Source organism: Coloeus monedula (assembly GCF_965178545.1).
Source record: "Coloeus monedula genome assembly, chromosome: 1".
In the NCBI taxonomy this organism is placed as follows: domain Eukaryota; kingdom Metazoa; phylum Chordata; class Aves; order Passeriformes; family Corvidae; genus Coloeus; species Coloeus monedula.
Window position 1 is genome coordinate 43654001 of NC_138781.1, and position 17961 is coordinate 43671961.

Sequence of the window (17961 nt, forward strand, 5' to 3'; positions counted from 1 at the left end):
TTAGGTATTAGCTGCTTCTAAAAGCAAGTTGGTTTTTAAATTGTTGCTAGAAATGCTCTAATCTCTTAATATAAAAAAAAAATTTGGACATTTGCAGGGGGAGTGAGATTCAACTTGAAAATATTTGGATTTGTCTGCTTTGAAAATTGTGACTTTATTAATAAAATCTGAGAGTCAATCTTGCTATAAAATTCTGTGCTGGGTTTTTCTTTTTTTATTGCTTCCATTTCTCTAAGGAATCCTTAATATTCTTAATTTATTTTGGTAGCCTCCATCTTAAGTGTAGAAACAGGATTGAGAAAGCTACTCATTGACAGATTTATGAACCATTCAATCTGGGTTAATTTTCATGATAGATGATCTTTTTTCATTTTCTATATGCTTGACTGCTTGAAGAGTACACCGTGATAAATGTTGGTCACTGAAAACTCAAGCCTTTGAAGCTATTGCTGTCATTTGGCTGAGTCACTGAACTCCTGACATAACTCTCTAGAGTCTGAAGGATGCCCACAGTTTGGTCTGTTGTGGAGTTTTGTGCAGGGAAGATCAGCAGTCATTTAGAGATGTGAAGCAACATCTGTTTCTGTAGTGCTGTGAATTTTTGGTTGAATCTCTTAAATACTGCCAAATAGAGTTTTAAAATAGTAGTTAGTTAGCTTTTGTTGTCATACAAACATTAGTACCAAACTTGTCTTTCTGATGTTGCCCAAATTTGTATAATCTAAGGCTGTGTATTTGGATGTGGGAATTTACACTAGCTTTTCAGTGTAATTGCTGACTGTTTTATTCTTTGCATATTTTAATAGGCTAATCTTCAGAATGGCTTAAAAAACTGTGAAGTTTGTCATAGACGGGCATTCCATGGATGGAATGAATTTGATATTAGTGAAGATGAACCACTGTGGAAAAAATATATATCCCAGGTGAAGATTTTTGTCCTTTCTGCTTTTTGGTTTGCAGTAGTTCTGCTGTTTATTTTGTTTTACTTAGCTTTTGTGTACATGAATATGTTTTGATAAAAGTGGGAAAAGTGTAGTAGAGTGGGAAACTAGAACTTGTATAATTGATATCTAATTTAGCTATTGAAAAAGCTTTTATTTAGGCATGTACCTATAAGTGTCATAGTGTTTGTTTGTTCTTAAATGTATGTTCATAGCTATCCAAAGGGTGCCATTCATAACTAGCCTGAGGTCTAGAAAAGCAGAATAAACTTCCCTGTAGTCAAACTTGGTCCTGAATTGTACCAAGGTGAGAGAACAACGCATATGACCATTGGTAAATATTTAAATGGAATGTGAAATGTGAAAACCTTGATAGGAAATTTCAAAAAGCAAAAGCGCTGCCTTTGAACTGAGGGTGGAGGTGGGACCAGCCTTGATTCTGGTGTTGAGCAGAACTGGCAAGAGTCAAGTGTGAATTTGTTTCTTACGAGTGTGATATATCTCAAATACATACATACATATCTGATGTGAAAGTGTCACTACTTTCTTCTGCCTACGCCTCCCACCCCCCCAGCTATACAAGACATTTACACAGAAGATTTTTCTAATGAATTTGTAATGTTAAACATTTTGGTCAGTGTTTGCTGCACCTTGGCTGTGCAGCAGTGCAACCTTGAAGCAGCACTCTGTGGTTGAGTCTGCGTTCCTTGCGAGAGGTTAAAAAGACATTTAGTGCTTGGATGATGGTAGTGGTGAGAACACATCCTATACTGGCTGTGCTCTGGCATTAATGCTTTATTTTCCCATGTGTAGGGTCAATTAGTCAGATACATCAGAACACTTCTGAGGCATATTACCCAGGCCTATTTTAGATTGGATTTATTAAGATACATACTTGCTTTGAGTGTGCTTATCAGATCTACTTTTAGAAGGTTCTTTGATTGAATTGTAGGAATGTTCTTTTTTGTAGTGTTTCTCAAAAAAATCACCATGTTAGCAACCAGCTGTCATAGAAGGAAGTTCTTTTATTGTGTTAGCCTTAAAAATCTGAGGAAGTCATATGATCCAAAAGGAAAACTTTTATCTTGTAAAACAAGAAATCATGAATTGCAAGTTAAGAAATATATTCCTCTCTTAATAGTGATCAGTTGCTGGAACAGCATCAGTCTTTTACCTCAAAGACATTTTGAATGTATTTCAGGCTTCTTTTTGTATGTTTAAATACAGTATAAACAGTTATAGGAGATTACTGTTTTTGCATTTAAAATGTGAATCAAGAAATGTAAAAAACATTTTCTTCCTGTTACATATTGAATACAGTCTATTCAAGGTCTTTGATATTTAAAAGAAAATGCCTCAAGTAAGCATCTGAACTGTGGAGTTAGATTTTCTTTGCACAGGTAGGTTATAAATATTTTAATAATAGAATATTATGTTTCAGAAATAGATCTGATGTGCTTTGAGGGGTAGATAAAATGGCATTTCTGTCAAGAGTGTAGCTGAATTATCTTCTGTTTCATTTCAGTTTAAAAACCCCCTTATTATGCTTCTCCTGGCATCTGCAGTCATCAGTGTTGTAATGCATCAGTTTGATGATGCTGTCAGTATCACTGTGGTAAGGAACTAAAATTCTGTCTTCATTGGGAGTAGTTGGGAATGTGTGACCACATGTGTGTTCAGCATCATGTGAATGCCAGTGTGGGGTGGGATCACTTGGTTACAGTTAATGAGTTTGATTTGTGTGTTATCGTTAAATCAGTTTAGTTTGTGACTGGATTTTGGTTTTTTTTGTTTTTCTTTTCCTTGAATGGTAGCAGCAGTACATATCAAAATACCTCAATGAGTAATTTTATGGCTCCTGCTTGCATCTTTACTCTTCTATTGGTTAAAATGCCTGTCTTTAGGCATTTGTTCAGAGAAGCAGTTTGTGGCGTATTTTGTGTAATTTTAATCTTAAATTTTCCTTTAATTCCAAGTTGAAGCCAACATAAGCCTTCTGTGAATTCACTTGAAAGATGCAATCTTTAGAACATGAAGAAGTGGAACCTGAACTGTCTAAAAATCACATAGAAAAGATAGAAGCTGAAATAATAAATTTTTTGTAGAAGGTTCCAGTTAAATAGGGTGCTAAATTAGTGAGCCAAATACAGTACTCACAACTGTTTGTCATTGCAACTGGCACAGAGAAGGAAACTGTAATCCCTTTGACCTTTTAGGGGTAATAGATGGTGACTGAAAACCATGATTTCTGTATAAGTAGAGGCAAGTTCTAGCTGGTTTTCTTTCTGTTTTGTCTTACCTCTGCACTTTCTATGTTGACTTTACTTTTGTACATAACTTAGGGTAACTGGAGGTTTCCTCCTAACCCCTCTAATTTTTTATAAAGAATAGTTGTCTTTGAAAGATAAACTATGTGGCTTCTTAAGGATAAAACTTGCAATTTTGAATTTGTGTGTAGTGTTAGTTTGGAATAGTGTGTTGTGTTCCTAAGTTGGATGTAGGTAAATTGTTGTATTATGAAATATATTTAATTATTGTGGCTGAAAGTTGAATTATTTCATGTTTTTCCCCCTTGGTTAGTGCCCTTAATTCTATTTCTTAACTCTCTTGAGCAAGGCAAGGAGAAAAAATAAAGGCAGTTCGTGTAAGAGAGCAGTAATTTCTGCATTCTGTGTTACAGCCTGGGAAGAAATCTTTTAATAGCCTTGTGAACATTGGTAGAAGTATCTTAAAATATGGAGAAAAAGTGTGATTGAGTTAAAGTTATCAGTTGTGGGTTTTGTCTAACTTCTGACTTACTTGTACCATTTAGTCTTGTTATTATCAATAATGCCCACTTTATCACCAAGTGAATATTTGTTTTACTTCATTTTCAGATGACAGTGCAGTTTTTCTATGGCTATGCATGTCAGAGCCTTGGCTCTGGGAACAAAACTCATTTGCTACTAGGGATCAATGACATATATTACTTTTGGTGGCACTGCTGTCTTGAGCTGCTTTTGCCATCCTTTTAGCTCTGTAGCTATGAACATAAAACTTCTTGATCTGGACTGGGAACTGATGAAGATTAAAAGAAAAATAAAATCATTAAATACTTTCCATTTAGAGGATATTGGCTTCTTGGTGCAAGCCATTACACACAGGCACAAGCTGAGAGACTGATGTGAGGCTAGGAATGCAAAACTTTTTCAGGTGGCATGGTCTGTATAATGCAATAATATTACCTCCAAAAAACCAAGTAGCTGTGGTGGAAATGTTCCATGGAAAGATGGAATATATATAGTTATTTCCTCATATTCAGTTGGTGAGGCTAATGTTAGTATCACAAGTAAGGTGGTTTTATTTAAGAGTTCAAGAGAGTTTTTCACTTGCAAAATGGTAATGTCCTGGTTATTTTTAGTAGTTGCTGTGTGTACTTGAAAAGCTTAATTAATGGATGTTGTGTTATGGTTCTGTAAGAAATCAGTGTAACAACTCAGCTTGAGGGACAAATTCAGTTAATGTAGCAAAACTCAATTTGAGAGTGTATTGAAGGAGAAGATGAGGCTTGCTTTACAACAAACTGATCTTCGTTGTTTTCTGGAACAGATTTATTTTGTTCACTCACTTTCACATCTCATGCTTAGAAGCCCCATGATATTTATGTTGAAGTGTTGCAACCAGAACTGTGTGATAAGAGGGGACTATGAAGGCTGCTCTTGAGGCCTTAGTACTTACCTTGGATTCTTCCTAACAAGCAATACTTCTTAGCTTTTTTGTTTGGGGTCTCTGGCATCTTGTCTATTTGGGTTGTGCCCAGTGTCCTGTTTCACTGTGGATTTCTTGAGCAGAGTTTCTGAGGCTCATCCACCTCTTGTTGTTCTTGCTAGGATGTTTTATGGCTCCAGACTGGCTCTTCAGCTTGCTGCCTCTTATCAAGACTTCAGCTGGTTCCTAGTCTTTTTGTTACCTGGGTAGTCGAATGAAACCACATCTGTGATGCCCTGTAGCAGTTAACATACCTTTGTTCTGGTCACAGAGAACACCAGTCAGTTTTTCTATTTGTGTTGTGGGTCGCTTTCCACTGCTGTCTCTTACTCACTGTTTAGACACAGGAGGTAGAGGCAGTTTTTCAAGTTTGCTCTAGTTATTAATCTGATTTTTAGTAAAATCAGTTTATTGCATTCTTGGACATCACTGAAGCAGGTGCAAATAGATAATGGCATTGCTTTTATGACAGATCCAAGATATACCGAGTGATTTTGAGCATAAGAAAATTTGTTTGTTTCCAAATCACCTTGTTAATATGTAGTAACAACTGTGACTGAGCAAAACCAAATAGGATTGCTTACTTTCACCGTCATTTGGAATGCTTTTATCTCACCCACTTCTGTTCTCTTGCAGGCAATAGTCATTGTTGTTACAGTTGCCTTCGTTCAGGTAAGACAGCTGTTGTCCAAATAAGATTACTGCTTTTATGTAAACTCTTTTATTAAAAAGACTGGAGTAGTTGTCTTGGTGCATTGTGCTGTGAATGGTTTTGTGCTTTCATCCAAGTCTTTGCCTTTTCCGAAGTGCACAGTTTGTCCTGCTTTACCCATGTTGACATTTATGCCTCTGTATCAGTATTATACTCAACAGTAAGAGTACTTGTAAGGAAGCTCTTGTAATAAACAGTGTAGGAGTACTTAAATATCTAACTTCATAGAATAGGTTTTGAAAATGTGGCTCTTGCTTTAATTTTGTGCAGAAATGGAAAAAAAGATTGTCTTCATTTTGCAAGTAATAAAAAAGGTGTTTTCATTCTGTAAATGCACAGCTTTAGTCAGGGTGTGCCTAAACCAAAATTGCTTTGTGTGTTTGTGCTTTATATCTTTAATTACCTTAATTTTGTAATCTGTTTACTGAGTAAAAGATGAGTTGTGTTACCTTGGTTCTCCAGGGGCTAAGAGCATGAAGACAGTATCTTTGGTACTAATTTGTTAAACTGGAGCATTCAATAATGTGTCTGATCCCTGAGTTTAGAAGCATTTTAGCAAGTGTTACAAAGACCTGAAGATACTGAAGGAAAATGCAAAGGACCCTCTGCTATTTTTTCAGAAGAAATGCATGTAGGCAAATCTGTAAATTTTTCAGTGTTTGGACCATGTTTGTTTTTTAACCTATCTAATATAGAACTGTTGAAAATCATCTCTTATATGTTTGGAATATTACTTAGTACAACTTTATTAATTAAATCAATTTCAGTAGCTGTATTTTATGTTGTGTAAGTTTTCCCTGTTTTAAAACTATTACCTGCTTTATTTTTGAAAAAATGTCTCTGCAGGAGTACAGATCAGAAAAATCTCTTGAAGAGCTTAGTAAACTAGTGCCTCCAGAATGCCATTGGTATGTAATTTTGTCCTTTGAGTCCTAAAGTAAATCATAAGAATTTTAGTCTGAAATGAGTAAATGGGAAAGACTTCTGAATTTAGTTAATTTCTATCAAGTTCTTATGCTGACACAGAACACACTTTGCTCTTGCTCATTTTAAAGATTGTTTTATGAGCCTAAAAAAACTACACCATGTGGTTGCCTGTCTGAACCCTTCCAGTGATGTTACTGATGTGTAACCTCTAAGAAACAAGCAGCAAATTGGAAATATTTTTCTGGAATGTGTAACATTGCAATGTGCAGTCAATGCTGTGAATGCTTTTCTCAGCCACAATGCCAGAGAAGTCACTCTCACTGCTCTTTGTGCCTACAGTGTGCGAGAAGGTCGGGTGGAACACACACTTGCAAGAGATTTAGTTCCAGGTGATACAGTCTGCCTGTCAGTGGGAGACAGAGTCCCAGCTGATCTACGATTATTTGAGGTATATTCCTAACTTTGATTTAATATTTAATAACTTTAGTTCTTGTGGGACAGAGGGCAAGGGAAGATAGCCACTGGATACTGAAGTGCAGTAAGTGTTCTTGTTTGGAGTTCACAACTATCTTGATAGAAAATTTGAAATAATTACTTTGCAAATGTCACATACATCCTTAACCAATGTATGTAATTTTTTACTGTAGGACATGAGAAGAAAGGATTTTTCAATTGGATGTACTAATGCATTCTTGAAGATTTCAATTTTTTTCCCTCTCATTGTTAAACGTGTAGAAACATTGTTTTCAATCTGAATCCTAAGGTTGCAGGCGGTTTTCAGTCTTTATTTGCGTTAAATCTTAGGTTGTAGTTCCAATGTTCTCCAGTAGTGGAACATTAGAAAAACTTGTGAAATTGTGCTGGTGTAATCTTTTCTCTGTGACACTTTTTCATCAGTGTGTGTTGTTATATCTTCTAGTTTACTAAATACCTGATATGTGGTATTAGCACTGCTGGAATTGCTTGAATTGAAGCAATTGCACTATAACAGTACTTTAACATTCTCTAAAAATGAAGCGGAATGTGTATATATATTCATCTGTCATGTTTTGATGGTTTTAGTTGAAAAATGCCATTTTTCTACCAGATTTGGCATCCTCTGTTTGCTCAGTATCTGGGCTATCTATCCCGTTAAATTTATTTCTGGATATAAAAATCTGTATGTCCAGGTTATCCACAGTTGATAGTTAATTAATCAGTGTTCATTTCATAGACAAATTCTAAATTAACTAGTTTCTGAGACAAATTTGTGGCACTACTGACAAATTTGTTTGGATTGTGTTGTTAGCCCCTGTGGTGTAGTTGGTACTTGAGTAGGTTTATTTTTTATGACTGCAAACACTCTCTGCTTCCCTTGGCAATTTTATAGTCCCTGCATTGTTACAAAACTGCTGTTGCAGCAGCACCTACTTTCTTGCTCATATCTGATACCATGCTATGATAGCAGCAGGCTCAGCCCTCTTACAAAGGAAAGCAGAAATGGAATTAGAAGTTTCTCAGCTGTCTGCAGCCCTTCACTAGATGAGAATTTTTTCCATTGTAAACCACTCTTGCATATCATTTGAAAAAAGAGCATGTCATCTTATTTTCCTCTTGTGTCTACTGGGCATTGCTACAAGGTAGTGGGTTTTAAAAAGAAATTATATGGAGATCATCTTTTCAGAGAGAAAACCAGATTTCTTCTGCATATTCTCATTGACATCCTAGAAAACAGTAGAAGTGATAACTAGGCACTATTTACTTTGTGAAGGCATTTGTATATGTGAAAACTTTTCTTCACTGCTCTAATTTTGTGGGGACAACCTTGTTTTTCAGAATGAATTTGCGTATCTTTTCTGGCCTAGGTTTAATGTGTGTTAATGAGTGGTCCATTAAGTTTTCAGATCATTTTCTCTAAAGCCAGAGTATTGAATCAAAAACTAACATACTTGTAACAGTGTAGACTTTAAAACACAATTCCTTTTGGTAGTGGTGATAAACATTTCAGAGCTCATGGCTAAATTTTAACAGTAGTAAAGTGGCATCTTCTTCCATTTTTGACTCTGGTGAGAACTTTGTAGGAGTGCTTGTTGCTTTGTTGATCTTAAAAATATTGACTTCCTTATCATATGAATAAATTGGTCATATTTTAATGGTCAAAATTGTGAAACTTGCACTTACACTTCCAACTACTTAAAAAATACTGTCATGCTTTTGCGTATTTTGTTTTCAAAGGCTGTGGATCTTTCTATTGATGAATCCAGTCTCACGGGTGAGACAGCTCCTTGCTCTAAATCTACAGCTCCTCAGCCAGCAGCAACCAATGGAGACCTTACTTCTAGGAGCAATATTGCTTTCATGGGGACATTGGTCAGATGTGGAAAAGCAAAGGTAAAATCATTATTGATAGAGAAGAATACATTCCATGTTTCAACAATTTGAAGGCAGTTCTTACTTTTAAAGTTTATTACCTCTTGGTGATTAGTGTGATACTTTGCAGAGCTTTTGTCACTGGTGCTTTTTAATACACTAGTTCAATAAGAAAACTATAGCCATGAGAGCTCATATTTATACGGACCAGATGATGTGAAACTCCTCTGTCTAGGCTGTGGTGTTTTGTTTCTAGAGCTACATTCACATGTTTGAAAATGTGTAACAGAAAATATGGTTCTGGCTAGTGTTAGATGTTAGCAATTTTGAGTTTTGTTACTGGTAGTTAGTAAGTACTTCAGCAGTGCACAGAATAACAATTTGTTTCACTGACGCAAAAGGGTTTTTAGGAAAAATTCCCTACTTGTGACAAGAACTAATTTTATAAACCAACTTAAAAATATTATTGGGCTAAATGGCATTTGCCCATGATTGGAGTAAAATCTGTCAATAAGAACCACTAACATTAAAACTTCATATTTGAATTGGCTTTATCTTTGTGTTGTTTTTTGACTTTTTTAGGGGATAGTTATTGGAACAGGAGAAAACTCTGAATTTGGGGAGGTCTTCAAAATGATGCAAGCAGAAGAGGTAAGAGAAGATATTTAAAAGCAAAGACATAATTTGAAAGTGTGTACTTCATTCATTAAAACCTTGAGTTTATTCCATAGGAGCTTAGTTAAACATACATTGCTTTCAATGTTTTCCTTCCCTCTAGTGAAGCAAATCTTAGCTCTTGGATATGAAGGTAGTAATTGAATGCAGTACAACAAAATATCTGTAGCTGACCTAAAGATACTAACTGTGAAAATAATACTCTGAACCTGTCTAAATATTTACATGGCTTTCTGTTTTGCTAAATTGAATTTTCTGTAGATGAGTAAAAGCATTCCTTTTGAGATATAATTGGCCTTCCAGGGCTCTAATGCCTCTATTTTGAAAATCAGTTTTATTCTTGGTACCAAGAGCTTTTCAGTTTTGGATGAAGTGTGGTGGCTTGTAGTTGGCATGATGGGCCAACTTTTTTAAAAAAGTCTTTATAATGAAACTTTTGATAAGACCTTTTATGTTAGATTTGTTGCAGATATCACAGAGCTCCTGAAGAGTATTTCTAATAAATATTTCATTTCATTGAAGTATTTTTGAATCTCGTTGAATTCTATGAAAGAATAGTCTGTTTTCCTAAAGTAAATGTATTGAAACATAGGGTATAACTGCATCTTATTTACTGACTATCTTGAATTTTGCATCTGTGAAGTAAAATGTGATGCAGTCCATTTGTTAACTGCTGCATGTTTGCCATTCATCAAGGCTCCAAAGACACCTCTGCAGAAGAGCATGGATCTCTTGGGAAAACAGCTTTCCTTGTATTCCTTTGTTATAATAGGTAAGATAATTTATGTAAAATAATTGCAGAAGATTATCTAATTAAACTAATGTGTAGGCCTAGGAAATGGAAGACTAAATCTCTAAAAATCTCTTGGCTCTTGATTTCATTGGTCACTTTGAGTTCATGTTACTAGTCATCTGAAAATTACATAAAGTGACATAACTCTAATCATAAGGGTGTTTACTTGCTTCTTCCTGAAAATGTGCTTTACTGACTTTTTGTCCTCTAAATGCTTCTTTTAAATTGCAATGTGTCTTGGATTCTGATTCAAGGGGTGCATAAGTGAGTAGCTCACTTAGATACGATTGGGCAACTTGACTGGCTGATACTTTCTTAATCTTTGCCATACTGATGGAATCATGCTTTGATAGTGAAATAAATAATAGATTTTTATAGGTAGCACAATGGTAAGCTTTGTTGTGGTTATTTGATTTTTTTCTTGTGCCCATGAGGCTACAGTACATGCTGATTTTACATTTATCCCCCTATCTATTTTCTTTATAGGAGTTATTATGCTAGTTGGCTGGTTGCAAGGAAAGCATATCCTTGATATGTTCACAATTGGTGTGAGGTAAGATTTATGTTTTTAAATAGTGTAAATCATGCATTAAAGCTAGTGATCGATTTTGTAATATGGTTGCACACACTGCTCTTAACTTCATCTAAGTTATTAAAAATAAAAACAGAAAAGCAAATTCATACATATTTTTAATGATGCAGTATGTTCCTGTTGGTCTCTTAAAATTTACATTCATATGGTGATTTCTGAGTGTCTTGTGGAACATCTGCAAACAGGCAATAGAGTTGTACAGTTTGGATTTTAGTTGCTGGGTAAATAAAGTAGCTGTAATTTTATAAGGCATATGACAAAACAAAATTACTGCAAGCCTTGTGTCATGTAGTTCAATAACTCATCTTCTACTATGTTATGCAAACTTAATCCCAGTGTGTTTGCTGAGAACAGCACTGAATTTAGATGGTCTAACTCCATACTCCTAGAAAAGTTGTTGGGTTGCTGATTACATGGACAGTGCATAAGGCAGAAGGGTTTCTTTAAGTGACAGGATCAGACTCTGGAGAATTACACATTTGTGGAGGGGAGAAAAGAAACCCAGGAACTGCATCTTTGAGCATTGCCTAATGAGTTGTGATCTTGTTTACACTGTCATCAGGTTTTTTATTTGTTTGTTTTTTAAATGACCTTCAGTGCCATTCCCTCACTTAATTTGGTGCCACATTGTGATCTGGCAGTAGCAGTTGTGGATCAGTGGTGGCATTTCCCAGTTCTGTTTAGTGCTGACTATGCTTATTCTTCACAATCTGGGCTGCTTTGTGCAGCCCTAATTAGTGTTTTGTGTAGGCAAAACAGATGTACAATTGATTTCTCCCTCTCCCCAACATTTCTTCATACTTTTGCATAAATAATGAGTAGAAATGATCTAACTTATTTCACTTGCTGCTGTCTTATAATGAATGCTGTACACCTAGAATCACATGGCAGCTCCTTCGTTTCTGTTTTAATCTCGGTGACCAGTCAGCTACAGAAACAATGTTCTGAACTGTAAATTCATCACTACTGTGTATTCCTGTATGACATGCCAAAGCAAGATTTGTGTATTTACTTTCATTACAGTTTGGCTGTAGCTGCAATCCCTGAAGGACTCCCAATTGTGGTAACGGTGACACTGGCCCTTGGTGTGATGAGAATGGTGAAGAAACGGGCTATTGTAAAAAAACTGCCTATTGTTGAAACTTTAGGTATGACTAGACTAACTTAGAGACAGTGTTTTTGATGCAAATGTTAGGAAATCTACAGAAATATTGATGACTAATGAGGAAAACAAAGCAGGTATTCTTATTTTGTTAGCAATGTGGCGGCATTTTGAAAACATTCCTAAATTGAATATGTGTTACACAGGAGCAATTCAGGTAGATGTTTCTGTGGGCCTTCTAACTACTTTTTTTGAACTGAAATAAATAATCTGCCAGTTAATAGCATGCCGTGCTAGCAATTCACTAAACAGATTGTTTGCTGTAAGGTGTTCTTGTTAAATAAGACTTGTAAAATGTTTTTTAAATGAAAACTTTTTGGTATGAATTTAGGAGTGATATTGACAGTTGAAATCAAATCCAGGTTCAAATATTAGAAGAAGTTTTGTAATCATAGTGCACCCTCAGGATGTTACACTGCCCATATTAGAACATAAAATCATTTAAAAACTTCAAAGCTCAAAAAAGATCTGTATGCAGGTTGAGTCATAAAACATGTAAAGCACAGAACACAGAAAAGAAATAGAAATACTAAGTTAAGTAATTCTGCTGCATCTGATTTCCTTTTTGCATTTGAGGATTGGGAAATTTTTTTCCCAATGCCTCTAGCTGAGTTTCATTAGTGTTGCAAGGTTTTTTGTTGCTTATACAGTTCCTGCTGTCATGTCCAGAAATGTCAAGATGCTGCAACACTCCCAGAATCTCCATGCCAGAGTTAAAAAGGCATATACAAATTTCACATTTTTATAATCTTTTCAAGCTCATTAAAGTTTGCAGGTTTATTAGTAAGTCACACTTGTGTGATAGGGATGTTGTGGCTAGTGTTAGCTAGATGTTGTACTTTTTCAGGCTCTTAGTTTTTTTCCTCACCAGGAATCACAACTGAGATTTCAGTAATCTTAGTTAATCTCAAATCTGTAGTTTGAGATACAGCAGAATAAAATAAAGGAGAGGTATTGAATGGACACATTTTGGATGAGATGTAAATTTGGGATTTTAATTAGTTTGTGGTTTTTTTAATTTATTGTGCAAACTCACAAAAAGCCTTGTACGACTGTTCATTAATAGTTGAAAATTTGCTGTCTTTTGTTAAATGTCACTTGTTGTTATTCATAGACAGCTGCAGTATTTCTAGAAATTTGCTTGGCTTGAATACTTTTGTCTTTGTTAGTTACATTGTTCTAAACAACAATTATAAATCTTGTCTTATAAATGTTTATTTGTTATTTCAGGTTGTTGCAATGTCATTTGTTCAGATAAAACTGGAACTCTGACAAAGAATGAAATGACTGTTACCCATATTTTTACTTCTGATGGGCAGCATGCTGAGGTATGTAGTGTGACATTTAGACTTGCATTTACCTTCTGACTTTGTTGTGTGTATCAGCTGAAACATGCTGGACTATACTGCAGGTAAAGCATCAATTAGGAAAGCATAAATTTGTTGCACCAAACTCCTGTCCCTCAGTTCATTAGTATGAAGCCTTTGAGCTGTGCTATCCAAGCCTTCTCTGGTTACAGAAGAATTTTTTTATGTAGTGTGTTAAGTTCTTAAAACTTTTGGTGACTGTAGGTCACACACAATAAGAGACAGAGGCTAAGATACACAGACAAGCTGAGAGATTGTGTTTTTCTTCACTACAGAAAGTTGAGGCTATTTTGCTGTTTCAGGTGAAAAAAAATCCCCCAAAATTTACATGTTGCAAACATTTAAAATGGAGATATCCAACTTTTTGGCTAAAAGACAGTTTATTGTGTGACCTGTTTATACTGAATATGTACTGTCATTCTTGCTTTTTTATAATGGATGGACTTGCAAGTAGGAGCAGGACATCAAACAGTGATTGTTGAGATTAGGGAGTTGCTGGAAAGACTGATGATGTAAATGCACAAAAGAGAAGCAAAAGCAGCAGGAATGGAAAAGAAGTGAGGTGTGAAACTGGATGTGGGTTCATAGGAGTGTTTTAATCAAGTTATTAAGTTCTCAAACTCCTTGATCAGGGTTTCGTTTCCACAATACAGTTAACAGATGGTCCTGTAACTTTATTCTGTAAGCAAAAATACTGACATTTTTTCTTATTGTTTCCTATTATTTACCTGTATTTGCTTATATATCCTCGTATTTGGGTTTTTACTTTTAGAATTCTATATGAATTCTGCTACTAGCACAATTGCATCTGGGTCAAATCAGCTCCTTTTTCCTAATGGAAAGAGAACTTAAAATGGCTGTGAAATATATTAGCTGTTAATGCTGTAGATATGAAGACTTTTTTAGGATCCTAGTGGGATGCCTGGGTTTTATGCACCAAAAATACAATTTTACTGGTTTTAACACCTCTTTGAGGTCTAAACTGAGAGGCAGTTCAGCTGTTTCTTTTTTTTTTTTTTTTTTTTTTTTTTTAAATAACTCGATGGAAGTAGGACTCTGCTCTGTAATTCCATTCCCCTGCAGGGGGTATGCATTATTAATCAGGGTAAAGACAAATAGGAGGAAAAAGTTAGAAAGCAAAAGAAAGCATGCCTAATACTGTAAGGAAACAACACATAGTACATTTATTTATGCTAAGTAAAAAAATTGATGCTTTTTAAAGAAATTAGTCTCTAATATATTTTATTGAACTCAAAGTGTTGCTGCATTAGAAGCTGATTAAGAAGAATTCATGCACACTAAGTAAAAGCAGCCATTTTGAATGACCTTTTGAAATTCTTCTGTAGCTTATAGTAAAAAGCTGAGAGCAGTTAACCTGGTCAACACTGCGTTGCATTCTGCCTCTGGCTGCTTGTCTTGCAGGTTACTGGAGTAGGTTATAACAGGTTTGGAGAAGTGATGCTCGATGGTGAAGTTATTCATGGTTATAACAACCCGTCCATTAGCAAAATTGTGGAGGTAAGATCTTGGCAAAGAAAGGTGAGTTTTAATGGTGATTAGCATGAGCACTTTGCATGGCATTTACTTCGTGTTCTGTTTTCTCCCCTTTCCTTCCTCATCTTTTAGGCTGGTTGTGTGTGCAATGATGCCTTGATTAGAAACAACACATTGATGGGGAAGCCAACAGAAGGGGCTTTAATTGCACTTGCTATGAAGGTGTGTACTTGATGGTGCTTTTTGGATTTATGGCAGGTGGGAAATAAGTTGTGGGGTTTTTTTTTCTCATTTTCTTCTGTTTTGGATCTCCTAGATTTGTATTGCAACTGCTCATCTCCTATGTTTCTTTCTTGTAAATCTCAGGCGTTCTGAAGGATCAGAAAAAAAAAAATTTTGAGTGGAGTAAAATCTCTATTTTCATCTTTCTGCACTTAGTACTGTCTTTTTACCTGCCACAAACTAATTTACCTGTTGAATATTGACTGTGCTGTCTCTTTCCCATTTCACATCAGTAGCAGTGGGAAGTTGATAACTGATGTATTGGTGACTGCAGCATTTATAGTGCCTTTTAAGTGCAGGGCTTTTGAATTGTGGACACTGTGCTGAAATGTTTGGGTTTTTTTCTTTTGGGGAGGGAGGGGGGGTTGTTGTTCCTTTTTTGTAATGCTGTGACACACCCATTACAGCTACTGAGAAATGTAGCAAAGGTTCATGCTGAAGCCTGAAAGAAATTTCTAGGTGCTTTCAGTGCTAGTTTGTCAGAAGCCTATCTAAATTGGAATAGTGTGCTCAAAAGCAACTTTGGAGATGGAATTGTTCTTTAATTAAGTGATGTTTGCTGACTGAGGTGATTCAACAAGTCAACACAGATTGTACCTATTTGAAAAGAAAAGGTCCTGACATTGTGGTGGCACTTCTGTTTTATACAGATGGGTTTAGATGGAGTCCAGGAAGACTACATAAGGAAAGCTGAATATCCCTTCAGCTCAGAACAGAAATGGATGGCTGTTAAATGCATTCACAGAACACAGCAGGTAAACTTCAATCACTGTTTACTTGAACACTGGCTCTGTAGAATGGTTATCTACCTTGTTTAATATCTTCATTTTTTGCTTCAGAAGTTTTGGAAGACTGGCAGTTGTGCACAGTCCTGGAAATATGGTTTGGTAGTAGCCACAGCTTTAGTTTCAGGCTCTGAAGTAGAGAGAAGGAATCACAAGAAATAATTTCCATAAAAGGCATGCTGGGAAATTATTTTAAGTATTGTGAAAGCTGAGACTTTGAATGTATACTTGGCTATTTTTTCTTCCTTCTTCTCCCTTCTCAAACATCTAAAGCAATTCTGCCAGTCTTCTGCTGTTCCAGTGCAGCATGGTTACATAATGATTTAAGAGCAAGAATATGCATTGATGTTCAATAGTAAAATTTATTTTGTTTGGAAAGATGAGGTTTCTGTTTTTGATGCAGACATCACGTCCCCAGTGTCGACAAATTTTATTGATGTCAACACTGGCATGGATTACCGATAAGAACCACTCTAACCTCTTTTTCTGTCGTCTGGTACTTTCATGTACATACTTGCATTCATGTTTCATTTAGATCCATATGAATGTTTTTGCTAAGAATATTGATTTTTGTTAAGAATATTGACATAATCACTGCCAGTCTGATAACGGGAGCGTTCTGGACAACATGTGCAACAACAGACCCTATATTGGATTTATGAAACATCTTCTAGTACTTTGGACCAAAACCAGGCTTGCTTATGGTGTTCCAGTATCACAGTAAAATCTTTGCTTTGGAAAGAAAGCATTTGTCTCTTTTTAGCTATATGGGTTATATTGTTTATTATCAATGTCTGTGTAAAGAATGGTGAGCAGAAATTGGTATTTTAACCCATGAAAAGACTTACTGTGTCTGTGTTTTTGAATCAGAAATTTTAAAAGAATGGTGGAAAATTGATAATAGATTTAAAGGGAGCATAAATTATTTGAAGACTAAGAAATCACAGTGGATTTAGAAACTTGGAACTCTCATCACTTAAGCCTATCATGAAAGATTGAAGTAACTTGACTGCATATAAATAACTTCACAGGAAGAAAATAGATATATTAAAAAAAGAGTTTTTTAGTTCAACTGTAGAGAAGATGAGTGATCAGTGAGTGGAAATTGAGCTGAGGTAGCAGTTCTTAATGGAAGGGGAGGGATGGGAAGGAATGAGTTGATTTAGCATTGGAGTTAAATGTTTGAGGTAGGTGGTGGACTCTTTAAGTCCTGTGATATCATCATATCAAGGCTAGATGGCTATCTAGAAAATATTAGAGTTATTAGGCCTTGTACAAGGATGGAGGGGTTGTTTAATGACCTGTGCAGCTGGTCTGACGATGAGCTTAAGGTCCTTTAGGTCTAATGTCCTCTATAGGTTGAATTTCTGTCCTTTGCATGGCCTCTTTAGTCTGTGAACTGTGACTTGCAGTGTGTGTGTCTGATGTCTACTGAAATGAGATATTGATTATTAGCTTTGCTCTGTTGACTTTACCACTGTTGAATGTACAGTCTAGAAATGCTCAAAAGAAGAAATTTTTATGTTTAGAAGTGTAAGTTTGATTTGTGTTATGTTCTCAGGTTCTATTAAGATTCTTAACAGAAGTACACATCTGTCATTCTTACGTGTCTGTGTGTATGTACTTGTGTGTGTGCACTTACACATACACACACGTGCACACAACAGCTGTTTTTTCTCTTAGGACAAACCTGAGGTTTGCTTTATGAAAGGTGCTTATGAGCAAGTCATTAGGTACTGTACATCGTATAACTGTAAGGGACAGAGCCTACCTCTGGTGCAGCAACAGAGAGAGCAATACCAGCAAGAGAAGATGTCTATGGGTTCTGCGGGACTTAGGGGTAAGGCTGTTCCGTCTCTCAAAATAACAATTTCATTTAAATGGCACTGATTGTTGTTAAAAAAAGAACCCAAACCACCACCACCAAACAAGAGCAACCCAAAACAATAGGATTTTTTTTTTGGTTGGTTGGTTGGGTTTTTTTTGTTCAGTAAGTGCCACTGTGTTGTTTAGCTTTTAGTGCTGCATAATAACATGATTAAACTGCACAGGGTGAGAAAGGGCACTGTTGCTTCCTGTCATCTCTTGCATGTGACCACAACTGAACAGTACATTGCTACTTAATAACTTCCATA

The 17961-nt window shown here is 35.7% G+C and overlaps 1 protein-coding gene across 6 annotated transcripts in view; it reads left to right on the plus strand.

The window, feature by feature from the left end:
- ATP2C1 (ATPase secretory pathway Ca2+ transporting 1) overlaps positions 1–17961 on the plus strand; it is a 61494-nt gene that overhangs the window by 31878 nt on the left and 11655 nt on the right. For all 6 annotated transcript variants that reach the window (XM_082289486.1, XM_082289491.1, XM_082289490.1 and 3 more), the window contains 15 exons: positions 807–923; positions 2467–2556; positions 5325–5360; positions 6247–6308; positions 6667–6775; positions 8542–8697; positions 9259–9327; positions 10048–10123; positions 10631–10697; positions 11760–11884; positions 13129–13226; positions 14688–14783; positions 14892–14981; positions 15692–15796; positions 17510–17666. In XM_082289486.1, the coding sequence (XP_082145612.1) occupies positions 807–923; positions 2467–2556; positions 5325–5360; positions 6247–6308; positions 6667–6775; positions 8542–8697; positions 9259–9327; positions 10048–10123; positions 10631–10697; positions 11760–11884; positions 13129–13226; positions 14688–14783; positions 14892–14981; positions 15692–15796; positions 17510–17666 (1453 nt within the window). The remainder of the gene's footprint in view (positions 1–806; positions 924–2466; positions 2557–5324; positions 5361–6246; positions 6309–6666; positions 6776–8541; positions 8698–9258; positions 9328–10047; positions 10124–10630; positions 10698–11759; positions 11885–13128; positions 13227–14687; positions 14784–14891; positions 14982–15691; positions 15797–17509; positions 17667–17961) is intronic.